The sequence below is a fragment of the Lonchura striata genome, chromosome 2, assembly GCF_050655825.1.
Source record: "Lonchura striata isolate lonStrDom1 chromosome 2, ASM5065582v1, whole genome shotgun sequence".
NCBI lineage: Eukaryota > Metazoa > Chordata > Aves > Passeriformes > Estrildidae > Lonchura > Lonchura striata.
Window position 1 is genome coordinate 97,458,994 of NC_140704.1, and position 16,689 is coordinate 97,475,682.

Consider the following 16,689-nt stretch of genomic DNA (forward strand, 5'->3'; position numbering starts at 1 on the left):
GGAGCTCCTGCTGATCTACCAGGGAAAAAACAGGAAGATTCTTATAAGCAGAGGCCGTGGGAAGTTAATTTGGTATCTGTTTGTGCTGAACACCAACTGACTCCATGGTTCTGCTGGCAAAAGGGATCACATGAGTGCCCCTGACCCAGCCTGTGCAAAAGGGCTTTGTCCTCATAGCCTGTTAACTCTGCCTGGAGCAGGTAGGTGAGTTCTGGGGTGATTCAGCTGCTGGCTGAACAGGCAAGCAAATGCAGGTAGGGACAGTCACCTCTCCACCAAGTGATGGAAAGGTGTCCATCAGCAGGCTGCGACAGCCCATGACAGCTAGCTGGTGCCTGCTGAGGTGCCTGTGCTGGGCACTCAAATTCTTGCCTGCAGAGTGGCAAATGGCTGGATTGTGCAGCCAGGGCTGGCACTACCCACAGATTGCACAGCTGCATATTCAAGACCTTTCTGTCCACCACAGACAAATTTCTTAGTAGTAACTCCCTCTTAAAATCCCTGCAGGGAAGTTCATCTCTCAAGACCAGTGTTTCAGTGAGTGCTTTGTTACTGAACTCTCCTCTCCATGTGGCTTTTTCATGACACATGAAGCAAACCAATGGAAAATCAGCATCAGTAAGACAATTACTGCCACAAAAGATATAAGTGCATTCTTGTTCTCAGCTGGGAACAAGTTCATTTTCTTCCTAGCATCTAGTACGGTGCTGTGTTTTGGATTTAGCATGAGAATAGTGTTGATAACATGATGGTGCTTTTAAATGTTGCTGAGCAATGCTTACACTAAATCAAGGACTTTTTAGCTTCTCACGCAGCCCTGCCAGCAAGGAGAGTGGGGGTGCACAATAAGTTGTGAGGGGGCACAGCCAGGAGAGCTGACTCCAGCTGACCAAAGGGACATTCCATACCATGTGGCATCATGCTCAGCTTATAAAGCCAGGAGTAATTGGCCAGGAGGTGGTAGCTGCTCCTCAGGGTCTGGCTGGGCATCAGCCAGCAGGTGCTGGACAACTGCATCATGTATCACTTGTTTTGTACATTTTTTTTCATCATTTTTACTAGATCCCCTTCCTTTTCTGCTCTACTAAACTGTTTGTCTTTTCAAACCATGAGTTTTTTACTTTTTTTCTAATTCTCTCACACATCCCACGGTGGGGGAGGTGAGTGTAATGTTCAGCTGCCTGCCTGATTAAATCACAACAACTACATGCCCTCCTCTCCACCCCCAGCACAAATCTGGCTCTGCTAAGGCACCAGTATTACAGGAAAACAAGTGCCTGGTACAGGTGTCACCACCCAAACAGAATACCCAGCAGCTGCATTCCATAGTTCTTCCTATAACCTAAGCAGAAAGCAATCTCCAAATTTATACTACTTTTTTTCCTTAAACATGAATGCAGTACTGTTAAGCAGTTCATCACATTCTTCATTTACTTCATATTGTGCCAATAATGTACCCTAGATTATGAGAAACAGCTTTGAACTCTAAGAAACCTCAGCTGGTTTAAGAAAAAAAACAAAAAACTATAAATTATCCATCACCTCCTTCCATTTAGAGACCCAAGAAAAGACATTGAAAGCCAGGTTTCTTTTAGAGTGTTTCAGCTGGGAACATGTAACCCCTCATAAGCCTGTACTCTGTAGTCTATATATGTATCAAGTATTGAATACACATGATAAGGGCAGTGAGGATGCTGCAAAACTATATACAGAGGAAATCAGGAAAAGATAGGTAATAAATATTCACTATTAAAATTAATGTATTCATAATTCTAATGAGGATAACACATAAATTGCAAATAAACAAGACATTCTGCAAAATGATCACACTGATTCCTTTTGTATGGCACTTTCTCAGCTACAGCACTGCATGTGTAGGGAAAGGCTTAAGGAGGACTCTGGCACTGTACTTTGCTCCTCCTGGTGATATTACCATAAACTGTCCTAGTTCAGGGTGAGTCAGAAATGTGACTGGACTCCCACTGAAGTAGATTTGCTCACATGCCTTTGAGCCTTTTCTGGAGCCAAGAACACTCTCACATACCATAATGCCAGTTTCTAGCTTCCCACAGAGTGCTGTATTTACTGCACATCAAAGGCCCATTTCTGCTAATGCATACAAGAGAGAAACTCAAGTGTCACAATCAATTTAATCCAGCATTCATCCAGGCTGCTGCCTTTGCCCTCATCCTCGTCTGCTTGTTTCTGCCACTCAGGATTTGTTTTGGGGACTCAGCCAGGGGACTAGTTGGTCTGTAAACTAACCTGGGAAAGAAATCCTCCATGAAAAGCTGACCTGTCAGTCGAATCAATTCCCACACTCAGTTTGTGGTGAGGCTGTGGGCAGGAAAGTGAGAACTGTGTACGGGGGAAAGTGGAGATGCTCATTTAAGCAAAAAGAAGATTTTTGCTGGATTAAGTCAGTCACAGAGCTTGAGCTTTATTTATGGCACAGGAGAACATATAGAATCCAACAGGAAACACGGTTTATTTGCAGTAGGTGTTCAGTCTTTAATCTAAAAATCTGAGTCTCTATGCCTGAGACAATTCTGTTGCAGGTAAATAGAGAGCAGCAAGAATCAGATGTGGTAGTAAATCAGGGCATACCAGAGAATCTGTGCTTTGGTTTTCCTTCCTACAGCATCAGTGCACATGTTCCTGAGTGTGCACCATGATCTCCTCCTTCTGCCAGTGAAAGCAACTGAAGAGGTTTCTGTTATTTTAATTCAAACTTGTTGTTGATGGGAAAGGGACCAGGGGTTGGGGATAGGTCGGGGAGAACAGATTACAGGTGGTGCTTTATGAGTTTGGGGTGTTCTTTTTGGGTTCTTTTTTTAGTTATTTGTTTCTTTCAATAATTTCATTTTTGGTGAGTGCCATTTTTTCCTTTTCTTTGAAAACACTGAGGTTCATACACTCCTTGTCCTCTAGAACACACAAGGTCATAAATTTTCATGTAAAAACAGGATTCATCTGCTAAATCTTTGACAATGGCTAGCCAGGAAAAATATACACTACCAATCCACATTCTGCTATTTCTGAAAATTTTCTTCTCTACTCTACAGGTGAAATATATTGTTCAAGAAAGAACTTTAAACATATTGCTCATGAGATTTTTTGTTAAAACTTTTCTCCATTGAAATCACAGAACAATTTCTGTGGTTAAAATTAGAAATAGATGATAAATGGCTAGCACGCAATATTCACCACAGCCAGTCCTTTCCTATTACCCACTAGCATTTTTTCAAACAAAATTGACCATCCAAGTGTTTCAATCCTACTGAAATGCTTTGAAGAAGAGTTATAGGCAAACTTCTGTATTACAACCTAAAATTGCTTCCCATGTTTCAAACAACTTCCTACCATACCTCTTCATAAAGCAAATAACCTTTACTTTATTATAAAAACAATACTTATCCTGGCTGTATCTTGTTACTACCTATAGTAATAAAGTTATATTGCTGAGAGAGACACTGAAAAAAAACAGTGGATTGTTAGCAAAAGAAAAGCTGTTTCTCTCAAAACATCTTTAAATATTGTCTCAACTCTATTGAGGTCTATTTAGTACTCTAGAACCCAAAATAACATTTAAATAGCTAAAAAAAGACATTAGAAAATAACTGTTAAACACAGTCTAACAAAGATGCTCTACTATCTTTTGGTAGGGAATGATCATTATTTAGTAATTAGTAATTTAGTAATTAGTACTTCTGTAAAGTACTAATGCACATGACAATTAGAAGCATTATGTGAATTAAAATCAGATAGTATCTACCTACATGATCACACATACCAAGACACACAATATTCAGTCTCAGTAAAAAAGGGTGCGTTATTTAAAGCTAGTTTTAAAATGCATGCATGAGTTGAATATGTGTCACACTCATCATACACACACAGGAAAATTTAGACAAACCATACTATTTTATGAACTTAATTCATGATTGTGTCTAAGCTCTGAAAAGCAGGCTATGGGTTTTTCTTTCATCTGAGAAGAGCAAGTAATTTTCTGCATAAAGATTTTTCTTTCCATCTTAGTTGCACACAACTTTTATCTAATTACTCATTACCATCAATGCAGCTCTAATCAAATGTAGACAACTAAGACAGCTGTAGATTAGGGAAGCATCAATTTACTGTAGTGCAGCTCAGGGAGATCAGAAGCTCTCGGATGCGTAATGTTCCAGCAATCTCATCCTACACTGGACCACTCAATTGCTCCCAGTGATCTTCACAACACATTTAACAGACTGGCAAATTCTGGTATGACTGACAAGTCTTTCATATTATGGGCTCTCAGGCCACTGTTAAAGGCTGAATAAGAAACTTACCCTAAGCTGAAGCTAATAAATGTTAACTGCAGAGTTTGATATTTAGGAAGTCCTTATTCCCACAACAGAAAATACTGGCAATAACATGTAAGAGTCTATTTTTCAGTGATGCATTTCGTGAGCCCATTTGTGATATTTCGTTCTGTCTTGTCTGTGTTGTTTATACGTATCTTAACTTCTTCTCTGTCAGGGAAATCCTCCCAGCCACAGCCACTCTGCACTCTGCTTGAGAATAGGTGGGCAGGCTCTGAAATAGTGCCTGTTTGTTCCCTCTATCACCAGCAGTGGAGATTTCAGATCCCTTTGCTGTCAGTCCAAGTATTCCATACTTTTCTGTATTCGGCTTTCAATTCACACATAAAAATAAACAGCTCATCAACATTTTATTACCAATACATCCACCTCACTCTCAGTCATTCACATAGCTTCAGTGATATGCAATCTACCTACAACCATAGTCAAATGTGAATCCAGATCCATTTTTCCCCCACATTGTTAAAATACAGCTTCAAGGGAAGTTGGTAAATAACAACATGAGGCTGTATAGTTTACCCCAGCCAAATACTGATCATAAATAGGCTTGATGAAGAAAACAAGAACAAAGAATTGATGAAGATAATAGGGGTTTGTAAAACAAATCCTGTTTGGCAAATGGGAAACAGCTTCCTCCAAATGGTGGTCCAAGCTCAGTTCCTCTCCTTCATGACTAAAATCTCTTCCCAAAACATCTTGACAGCCAGCTGGAGCAAGGCTTGGCTTAAAATAGGAGAGTTTTCTCTAGCATCCCAGCAACCCAATCACCCCCATCCTACTTTCCAAATACTTCTTTGGCTATAGGAGATTAGGCTCCCAAACAAGTACAATTCACCAAACTGCAATTCAATGTTTCAGGTTTGAGCTTTGCACACAGCCAGGTGCATCTAATCGAAAGGCTAAAAATCTGCTTAAGGATTTCCAATAACCAAGCAAGGCAGTGTCCTGGACTAATGCCACTTTGGAGGAAATATCTAAATATCTACTTCACATTTAAGATTAAAAATAAACAAAATAAATTAGGCTCCTAATTTTAGTTCATAAATCATATGTTTCTCTTTGTAGTAAAATCTCTCAGCAACATATCTGTGTCCTGCACTGACTAGCTCATAATGCATTCACTGATGCTCCTGTCAGAGGGTTCCTTATTTCCACACAAATACCTGTGTGACACTTAAAAGCTGCCACAGATAAGGTTATGTTTATCAAGAGAGTATCTGAACTCTGTAGGATTTTCCCATAGCTAAAAGGAATCACTTGGAAAGTGCTTTCTTTGAATTTACTAACTCCACACATTAGATGCATTCTTAAAGTGCTTTCAGTCACAAGAAACTCGGTGAGAACACTAGCCCAGCCTTTTGGAGCTGTGTCGTTGTGTCAATGTTAAAGTTCAACAAGGCCAAGTGCTACGTCCTGCATGTGGGTTGGGTCAATCCTAAGCACAAACACAGGCTGGGCAGCGACTGGGGAGAGAGCAGTCCTGGGGAGAAGCACTTGGGGATGTCTGTGGATGGGAAACTCAACAAGACCTGACAACATGCACTCACATCCCAAAAGGCCAGTTGTATCCTGGGCTGTATCAAAAGCAGAGTGGCCAGCAGAGTGAGGGAGGGGATTCAGCCCCTCTATCCTATCTTGTGAGAATCCACCTGGAATGCTGCGTTCCAACTCTGAGGCCCCCAGTTTAAGGACAGGGACCAGCTGGAATGAGTCCAGATGAGGCCATGAGGATGATCAGAGGGATGGAGCAGCTCTCCTATGAAGACAGGCTGAAGGAGCTAGGGTTGGTCAGTCTGGAGAAGAGAAGGCTCCAGGGAGACCTTACAACAGTACCTAAAGGGGACCTACAAAAAGGCAGGACTATTTACAAGGGTGATAGAAAAAAGAGAAATCACTTCAACTGAAAGAGGGTGGATTTTGACAAGAATATTAGGAAGAAATTCTTTACTGTGAGGGTGATGAGACACTGGAACAGGTTGCCCAGAGAAGTTGTGGATGCCCTGTCCCTAAAAGTGTCCAAGGCCAAACTGGATTGTGCTCTGAGCAACCAGGTCTAATAGAAGATGTCTCTGTCCACAGAACATGATCTTTCATGTCCTTTCCAACCCAAACTATTCTATGAATTCGTCCATCTGTATATTTTTACAGCAGCAAGCAACATAATTTGTAGTCAGGAAGCAAAAAGCAGCTCCCAGATATGGATTACAGTTTTTAATAAATGGATTCTTTAGCACTAAGATTACTGTCTCATGTTTATTTGATGCTTCATTCTCTTCAGAAATTGTATTGATGAGAATCTGGGTCACAAAGGTATTTGAATCTCTGCGCAAGTTGAGGGTGAATGAAGAGAATGAAGACATATAAACACTTCTGAAGATAAGTACAGTTAGCATCTAATGCATCTTTTAGAGAGTGTAAGCAGAATCACATTTCCATTATTTTAATATGGCTAAAGTGAAAGACAACAGTGGAGTGATATAATGCTTTCATATAACCATGGTGATATGAGATAAAGACAGGAGCTATTTTTTGCAAGAATAAATTTAAAGGCAGAGTGTGGGGTGTCAAAACAAGCCTTTAGTTTAGTTTTTCATCTATGAAGCTAGCATGCATAAACTAACTTACAGGTACAGCGTTCAGATGCCACATATTTTACTGGGCTGTCTCTCCCATAGGCGCTAAGGCTCAAAATAATTACTGAAGGTTGGCCACAGAAAGTTTCTGGAACGACAGTACCAGTGATGAACTAGATGATGTAATCAACACCACAAGCCTCACAGGGATTTGTGATGCTTAGACAAATATTGTACCAAATCAGCTCTCAGTGAAACAGGAGATTTGGAAGGGAGAGAGAACCTATTTTAAGCTGGTATTTGCAAGGAAGGTGTGCTTTTGTTTGATAGATAAATGAGACCAACAGATAGCTGCTGGAGATGGCAGCAGCCCTGCTGCTTCTTCTCCTGTGCTGTCTGACTCTGCAGTATGTTTATTCAGGGAGCTGAATCAATAAACTTTCTACAAAAAGCTGCAATCAGTTTTTCTGCCATCTTAGCTTCTGGTGAAAGCACATGGCCAAGGAATCAGGTAGGAAGATAGAGCAGAAAGCTAATTTGACTAATTTGCAACAGAGAAGCACTTCCTAAAGTTCCTGTCCACTGTAAAGTTCCCCAACAGACTGAGCTGGGTGGAGGGGAATTTGGAATTGAGAACAGTTATATTTGCAATCATGCGAGTTCACATCTTGTAAGGATGATGATATGGCACAGAGCCATCTTTATAATAAAGTCACACATAAATCAACTTCTGTTCATGGTCAGTACCATAACTTTCAGGCAGAAATATTTTTTGTCACAGGTGAAAGGAACCCAAGCAGAAGGAAGACAAAGGCAGAAAGGTTGTCCAATTTATTACCTCAGCTGAAGCTCTGGGAAACTGTGCCCTGTGAAAGATGTATTTACTCTACTAGCAGTGTATGAAAGGGAAAGGCCCTTGAACAGGCATGAGGAAAGAAGTGAAGAAAAGAGAAAAGCTTTCCTTCTGCTGAACAACAAGATGCAGCTCAGGTAAAAATCTTCCAAGCTAATATTTACTTCTTCTAGAAGCTAATCCTAATTTCAACTTCCCGATACCACGATTTCACTTAAATCATATTCTGTAAAGCATCTTCCCTCATTACCTGTGTGCTTAACCACACGAGCTGCAGAATGTGTCTTACCATACAAGTGTCCAGATCCTCCAAACGTTCTATCTCTGTCAACTCCTCAACTGTGATCATCGACCGTTTAGTGGGTTTTTCTTCAGCTAACTCAATCTCCAATGATTCTTGCTGTGGAAGTGGTTTGCCACGTCTGGTCAAGTGGTCAGCCTGGAGATAAATACAGGAACACACCAGTCAAATTTAAAAAAGACAAAGCGGACCCAAACAGGAAGTTTAGAGGATTTCAGTGATCAGAAATCCTAGAACACCAAGTACAAAAGGAAAGCTCAGTTATGTTGGTTAGTCCTCACACTGTTTTTGTTTCATAGAGAAAATGAAAGTGTGGAAGGGAAGCTTTTTCTTGGACCATTTTTTAATTATCAAATACACATACAATACCAGCCAATATGATTTTCATAATTATTCAATGGCCAAAATGTTTTAATTTGCTATTCACAAAAAAACCCCACAGTTTTAAATACTTCAGTTCTATTACACTGAAGAAATAGATAGGGAAAAGCTGTATCAACAATAAAGTCTGTTTTTAGACCTGCCTAGCAAAAACTGGTACTAGGGCCACAGAGAATGTTATAGAAACCACTTTGGGTTGTATTTGGAATGGAGTGGGCTCATGATGTAATGAAATTATGAAATATTTTCTAGTTATTTTGATAACTGAAGAGAATATTAAACAAACATCTGCTAAAAGCTGATATTTGAAAATCAGCTGTCCCAAATCAGTTGGTAAGAGAAGTCTTCCAAGAGGCGGCATAGCCACTGCTTCACATCAGCAGAATTTGGGACAACCAGTGGATTGCTGTTCTGTTAACCATCAAAAAAGGTCAACAGATGACCTGAGTTAATTATAGCTCATTTAGTCTGATGTCTTCTTAGGAAAAGCAACTGGAGAGCTGCTATGAATTTATCTTCAAGCACACTAAAATAGCTGCAATAATAATTAATGCTAATCATCATCTCATTAGACAAACTGAGGTCTTGTCAAACAAGGTTTATTTTTCAAAGTTGCCTCAAACACTACTATGCCAATGCAACAAACACAGACATTTGTGGGTGGTTGAATTGGTAGAACACGGCACTCCAACTTAAGGAGCTGGCTGAGGACTGCATCAGTGCATTTAATCTTTACTGTATGAAGAACTAGCTGCCAGCTCTCAGATTGCAGCTGTCAGCTGAAGATTAACAGTGTCAAATTAGACAGGATTTTCTCTAGCAGCGTTTTTGAGATCAGTACTCCTCAAGGTTTTCATCAGTGCTATATCATCTCAAGGAACCTAGAGCTAACAGAAACACAGCAGAGTTAAATGGTGAAAGGGACATGTTAGTCACATAGGCCAAAATGGATCACAACCCAAAATGCACAATCATTCATTAGAAACCCAAAGCAATGGCAATTAGCCAATTTTACTATCTTGCAAAGCAACAAGTATCCAGAAGCATTTAGTGGAAGGTTGGTCTAGCAAATCTTGTCCTAAAAATGAGCTGCCACTGAAACTCTGACAAAAGGAAGGAACTCTTATATTCTTTGCTTTGCAAATACAAGGAGTAAGGAATATCAGCAGAAAAACAATTTAATTCCTGTGGACTGTGTTCCTTAAAACACTTAAATAGTCTGTGTGGTTTTGGAAACCACAACTCTAAAAGCAACTTCTTAAACAGCTGGAAAAATTGCAGAGGATTTTCAGTGAAGTGACTGAAGGGCTGGATAAAACGACGTACTGTGCAGGAACCTGGGCATGTCCAGGTAGTGTAATACCACTGGACAGACACAGCCCAGTCACTGCTCATTCCAGCTGAGCCTCCTCCAGGACAAACTGGAGCTCATTCATGTGGTCTCTCCCACAGCAGGCTGTTGCTGCTGCATAGCTCCAGATACCAGAGGTTGTACCTTTGCACAATGCTGCTCTGTATTACAAAGATGCATGCTCAAGTAACTCAGTCTTCCATCAAAAAAAAGGGAGGGGTGGGGGCAGAAAGAGTGATTTGCTTTATGTGTCTGAGGACTTTCACACAGAGGAAATAAAGAGAAATATATATAGTTCTCTTATCTTGGGAAGAGAAGCATCTGAAAAAAAGTCATGACTGCAAGTTGAAGCCAGAGAAATTTCAATTAGAACTGAAGAGCAACTTTAGTCAGAATGACCACCCACTAAGTTCTTTAAAAAAAGAGTACTGGACTGTCCTTACAAAGCCTTGTTGCATTAGAAGCAAAAAAAAAACAACCAAAAAACCTGTGGATACAAAGTTGTTTATTTCTTCTACTCTTGATGAGGCAAGTACCTCTATAATAAATATCTGTGTCCCCAAACAGCTCAGGACCTTCAAGTAACAGTGCTTCCCTTTCTACATTCCGACTCATTTATCTTCAAACTTGATACCTCCATTTCTGAGGTAACCTCAAAACATACTCATTCAGGGAAGAAGGTCTCAGCAGTACCCGAAGAATTCTAAAGAATGAAATTACCTTTCATTTCATGAGCAGTCAAGCCTTATACCCTCAGCTTGATAAATACTAGGACTGCTCTTAACTAACAACTCAATACTGCATTCTGATGGCATTTTTAGTTCTAGATCTGACAACAGCTCAAAAGATAATAGGACAAGTATATAACACATCTCTTCCAAGGTTGCATTTTTCTTACAGCAAAGAGGCAAGAGCCCCAAAATTGTATTTCAAAAGATGTCAGGTTGTCAATGAAAATAAGACTAGTTTCAAAATAGAGCTGTCAAAGGAGAAACTGCATAAGTTATGAATATAAATGGCATTGTTGAGACCTGACATATTAGATATCAACCAAGAAAAAACTCACCAGTTTGTGGTGGCAATGGGAGAGTGCATCCAGGATTTCATCTACAACTCGGTCAGACAGGAAAGAAGCCACGGTCAGCTTTACTTCACTGTGTGAGGATTAAAAATGAGAGAACTTCTTAATTCACACAGGAGATTTTCGTCTTTATTACACATTCAACAGTGTGACGATTATCCACTGTGCTGTCATTTTATTTGAAGTAAAACATTAGAAGGTGTCAGGAGACATGACTGCAGGTTTCAGAAATAAACTCATGAATCACACAATAAACAGAGGAGCCTCTGTACCATATTTAACCTGCTTCTCACAGTTTTCCATGAGATGAAATGAAAACATCTGGGTAAGAGAGCTGAATAAAAATAAGAAGTGAAACTCAGAGAGGAGTACTCCTCCACTAAAATCATACAAACATGCATCCCAGACGAATGGGATTAGGACAGTGCTGTCTATAGAACACTACTCCACTGAACAACTATAATCCATTCATTTCCTCAATTATTTTTTGTGTTGATCAGCTGGTAAGGACAAGTGTACAATGCCATTTCTTCAGTCAATGCCATCATAACTTTGCTTCTTCTTTTGCTCCAGGTAACCACTTTCTGCCTCAAGAACTTCACATCAGCCATTTTTCCACTGCACAGACACATATGGAACACCACCACACCTGCACACTGATCTTAGGTTGCCCTAGTTAGTTCCTAACTCCCTCTCAAGGAAATATGTACCTTGAATTGCTCCCTTGGAGTCCCATCTTTGGTGACAGCACCAAATGCTCTGGCTGTGTAGGGCAGCTGATGTGGAGCCGACAAACATGACCACCTGAGCTGCAGCCCAAAGCTCCACCTCTGCTGCCTCTGCTTTCAACAACAACTCTTTCAACTCACATTTGCCAGCAAGTGACATGATTTTGGCTTATGGCTTTTATATGTGGACTGAGCTGTACTGGATTTAACAAAGCTATTTCTGCCTGCATTACTGCTGCAGAGAGCCTGGAGAAAAAGGAAAGGAACTCCTTGGAAAGGCAGTGCAATTCATACAGAAGTAGAATTGTGGCCAAACCACAGTGGGAAGAGAATGGGAGTGAAGGAATCTCCCTCAGCTACCAACATTAATTTCAAATAATATAACAAAGGAAAGATCACAGTGTGGCACCCTCACCTCACTGAGAGTTCCAGCTTCTACAATTAAAAGAGGCAGTAATATTTTCCTGGAGCCAAGATTTATTTGATAGGAATGAAGTGCAGAAAACTCACTCCCTGAACTATTTTAAACCCTCTGAAGGTATAGCTAGAATCTTTAACACCTTTTCCTGCCTATTGTGCTGCACTCTGCAAAACTTTCCTTCCTCCTCAAAGATATTAGCATCTCAATGCAAATGTCGTGCTTTTCAAGCATCAGGCAGAAAGGAACTGAAAAGGTTTAAGTACAGGTTAACCACATTATACTGTGTAAATATATTCTCTGGTATACATTCAATATGAAAAAAAAAAAGCAGTAAAAGATCAGTTAAGCGCCTAATTTTTTTACAGGACAAACTAAGAGTTATTTAGGGTAATGGTTTCTGCTCCAGATTTGTGGTTTGAATATCCAAGTTTCCATTTTTTAAGTATGTCTGTCTGCTGTGCACAGCTCCCACACAAAGTCCTAACAGCTATAGGACCAGACCAAATGTAACAATAGACAAAGCACTGCTACCAACCACTCAAAGCAAATAGTGTCATTTCCTTCTATTACATTAATCCAGTGTTATGTGAGAAAAGAAAGCTTTTTTTTAAAAAGGATCAGTCATGAAAACATTATTTGCGTACCACAAACCAAATCTTTCACTAAATATGAGAGCACATGCTTTCATGATCTTAGTTAGCATCCCTAGAGATCCCAAACACACGAATCTAAATTCCCCAGACCTGTAGGGCAATTTCCGGCTCTTTGAATGCCATAATATAGTTTCCTGTGAGTCACAAAAGCATTCCAGAATTCTTCTACTACATAAACACATATACACACAACCCAGAATCCAAATTCCAATTTTGTTAGATTAACCTCCTAAAATACCTAATTTTATTGAGGATATCAATTCCAGATTGCTCCAAGAGGACATTTTTTACAAAAGTGCGTGGGATGGAAATCTTCTCAGTGCTGGCCTCAATGAGATCTTCACGGATGTGAGCCTTCTTCATTACATTTGGGCAAAGGTTTTCTGCTGCATCCACCATAGACTCAAGGAGTGTCTGCAGCACAATAAGCAAAAAATAACATTAGATACTGGGATTGACTTTAGCTGTGAGGTGACAACATTATTCTGTTGAATATCACACTTTTAGACTTGTAGATTTTACAATTCTTCTTCCTGCTTTCCAATCTATTTTGGCATCCAGCTGCAATATAAGACATTTTACAAAATACAGCTTTGAGAATCAAAACACTTGTTCTGAAAATGACCCGCAACTGTACTTGTTTGCCTTTTCAAATATGAAACATTTACATCTCTGTGTGTTGAACTGTCAGAACAAATTATGTTCCCTTGTGCATCCACCACTGCAGTGGATGCTCTGCTGCAGCTGCCTTCCCTCTAAACTGTGCCCTGAATCACCAATTTTCATCAGTGCTTCAGACCTGCCAATTTGCAAGAAGCATCAGTAAATGAGGAAGAGAGATCCTGAGAACTCAGCACGCTGTAGATGGCTGGAATATACCAGCTGAATATTAAGAAGTAGCTACAAGCATGATCTGCAGTCAGCATGCAAACCTTTAATATATGGCTTTCATTGATATACATGTAAATCTACAGCAAACTTTAGATATAGCAAACCAATATTTATTCACACAGAACCATAGAATGGGTGAAAGGTTGGGAGAGACCACTTAAGGTCATCTAGTCCAACCTCACTGCTCCAGGTTTCCCAAGGGCAGATGGCACAGAATTGTGTGCAGACAGTTTTCCAGTATCTCCAGTGAGGGAGACTCCACACCCTCTTCAGGCAGCCTGTTGCAGTGCATGGTCACCCATGCAGGAAAAGTTCAAAGGAGGGTGGAAAAAAAAAGGATCAGGTCAGAGCCCAATTAACTGAAATGGGCCAACTTGTCTCTGATAAGACAAGGTTGATAATCAAACAGAAGAAGGTACTTACAAATAATAAAATAAAAGAAACAACAGTTCATTTTAATGATGTACTAGGTAAGCCTAGATCTTTTCTAGGCATTTGTAAATTGTACAAAAATAAGAACTGCACCCCTTGAAAACACTGCTGATTTCCTTTTTCTTCTCAATACCATACCACATGTGAGAGACCACAAATTCAACTCCGTTGTATCAGAGCTTTTTTCTCTTTGCACAGCCCTACCATAACTAGTAATTTCCTTATGCAGACAATAAGCAAGAAAAAAACACCATTGCTGCATAAAAATTTCAGTGATTCAAAGCAGTATGTTTGAGTCTGTAGCTTTTACAGTCTGGAAAGAATCAACAAAGCAATACAAAGTGGCCACAGCATAAGTGGAAAGTCCAATCTTTACATTTGATTTAGAGTTATAAGGGACAAGTGCCATTATAGCTAATAACATATCTTGTTGCTGGGTTCCCAAAAGCCCTTTAAGAACTCTTCCCACATTTCCTCCTTCAGTCCTCAAGCAGATTCTGGGGCAGCATAACTAATGAAGAGCCTTTCAAGCCCCTGTGGCCATATCCCCACAGGGGATGAAGAACTTAAATGTTAGACAACACTGAGCCAAGTAAACTACTAATGAGAGTTCCTGACACATCCATTTTTTCCATAGCATTTATTCACTGGTGCAATTGTGTAGTTTATTGTGAAAAAATTCCCTGGCCTTTCAAAGGTACTGATGAATCACAATCATAAAAGTGATAGACTTGCTATGCCGAATTAAAATTGCAGTCTAAGCAGAATCTTTCAAAATGGATCATGTCAAAAAATGCTCTGAGAAGGCATCACTGGGAAGCAGCAGGAAAAACTAGACCTTTCCTCAAATTTCCAAAATCAATTTTTACTCAAAAAATCTGAGAGAATGTGCAATTTAAAAGTCAGATAGAATTTGGGTCTTATCTTTAACTGCACAATTGAAGATCAGTTCTTTAATTGTGGTTTTTAGCTGTTGATTTCACATGACCATTATCTATACAAGGTATCTACAGAAACCTTTCCTTGCCTCCTAATTCCATGCCCAAACCTTCCACTGACAGAAAGCCATAGCTACCAATACTGACTGTGAAAGCACACACATTTCAGTCACAGGGCTGCAAGTACCAGTCACCAGGTAAAAGAAAAGAACAAAAAATTAACCACAGTTAAATCTTAACATTCAGAAGAAAGATACCATGAGGAAAAGGACTTAAGAATGATGATATCAAAATAAAAAATGGAACAGGTGATGGAGCCAACAAATCTTTTGCTCCAGGACAAAATTTAGGAAGAATATTTTGAGTGCTCTTGTCATTACAAAACAATTGTGTTTGCATAGGTTTCACTTGCTTATATTCCCTTGGGCCTTTTCTGACTGAATAATGCATCTCCAGGTTCTGTGTATCCACAGTGACACCAGCAGGAAAAAAAAAAGGCAAGGGTCTTGCTATAATTTCTCCTCTGGTTAACTCAACTCATTCCAATATATTGTTTTTCCTTACTCTAACTCCTTTCTTCACCCCTCTTCCTCTCCTTAAGTTAAAAAATAAAAGGAAAAAAATCTCTTATTTACTTAAAATGTGTTCATTGCCTTTAACCAATTTCCAAACTTCTTTTTAGAATCACACTCTGGTTGCTATGGAAACTAAAAATCAAAACTCCTTTTACAGCATACAGTGTTTTTTTCCCCCCAACAATTCCAAAAAAACTGTCCTTATGAGAGCTCCCTTATCTATCTTTGCGAATAATAAACTGCTTATGATGTTTTGAATTGACCTGAATAACTGGGGGAAAAAATAATTCTAATCCACATTCAACACTTCCTCCTCCATGCATAGAACTTAAAAGAAAGCCCTTCCACCTTAAGTAAAATCAATAAAAATGAGTGTTGGAGTATACAAAGAACATTATGACTTTATAGTTTTTTGTAAGCCTCTTAAAATTTAATGCTACACAGCCAGAAGTAAATTTAAAAGTTAGAATGGTTGAGTTAAAGTGCCTTTTGTTGTAAATGTGTAAAAGTGTAAATGGAAAACACGTTAATTCAGGAACATTCCAAATGTTGCAGAGGCTTTCTTTTTTACCCTCTATAAGACTCTCCAAGATGAACTTATTTAAGTGCATGAGACCAGCATGAAGGGCTGACCTGACTAGTCCTGTCCCAGTCATACCCCAGAGGTTCCACTGGGAAAAATCATATGGATAAATCACTTTTGTGTCTGCAGAAATCTTCACCTTATTTCATATAATGAGGAAAGAGAGAAACATACTAAAAATAGAGCACCATTTTCCTCCTCATTAACTTTTTAATTTCAAAAAAGTAATTAGTAATATGGCATTATTATTGTTCTTCATTATATTCCCACTGACTGAAGCATTTTCATGTTTCAATTGAAAGATCAAAGAATCTAAAGATGAAGGTTGTAAAGTGTTTAAATACTCCAGAACACAGACAAAACAGCTTAGTCACAGAATTTGGTCTGAGCTGCCCCAGAGCAGTATTTTTAAATTAATCAGCTTCCATAGAGATCCCAAATGTTGTTAAAATTTCTCCACCTTGTCTTCTTCCTGGACCGATACCTTTGCACATGCTGTATGGATGGCTCTTTGCTTATAACATAGGAAGAGCAAATATAACAAGGTGCAAGTTTCTGAGCAGC

The 16,689-nt window shown here is 39.4% G+C and overlaps 1 protein-coding gene across 11 annotated transcripts in view; it reads right to left on the bottom strand.

Moving 5' to 3' along the window:
* CARMIL1 (capping protein regulator and myosin 1 linker 1) overlaps positions 1-16,689 on the bottom strand; it is a 195,039-nt gene that overhangs the window by 33,382 nt on the left and 144,968 nt on the right. For all 11 annotated transcript variants that reach the window (XM_085571838.1, XM_021528664.4, XM_085571839.1 and 8 more), the window contains 3 exons: positions 12,945-13,120; positions 10,890-10,977; positions 8,080-8,229 (listed from right to left, as the gene is read on the bottom strand). In XM_085571838.1, coding sequence (XP_085427964.1) covers positions 8,080-8,229; positions 10,890-10,977; positions 12,945-13,120 — 414 coding nt within the window. The remainder of the gene's footprint in view (positions 1-8,079; positions 8,230-10,889; positions 10,978-12,944; positions 13,121-16,689) is intronic.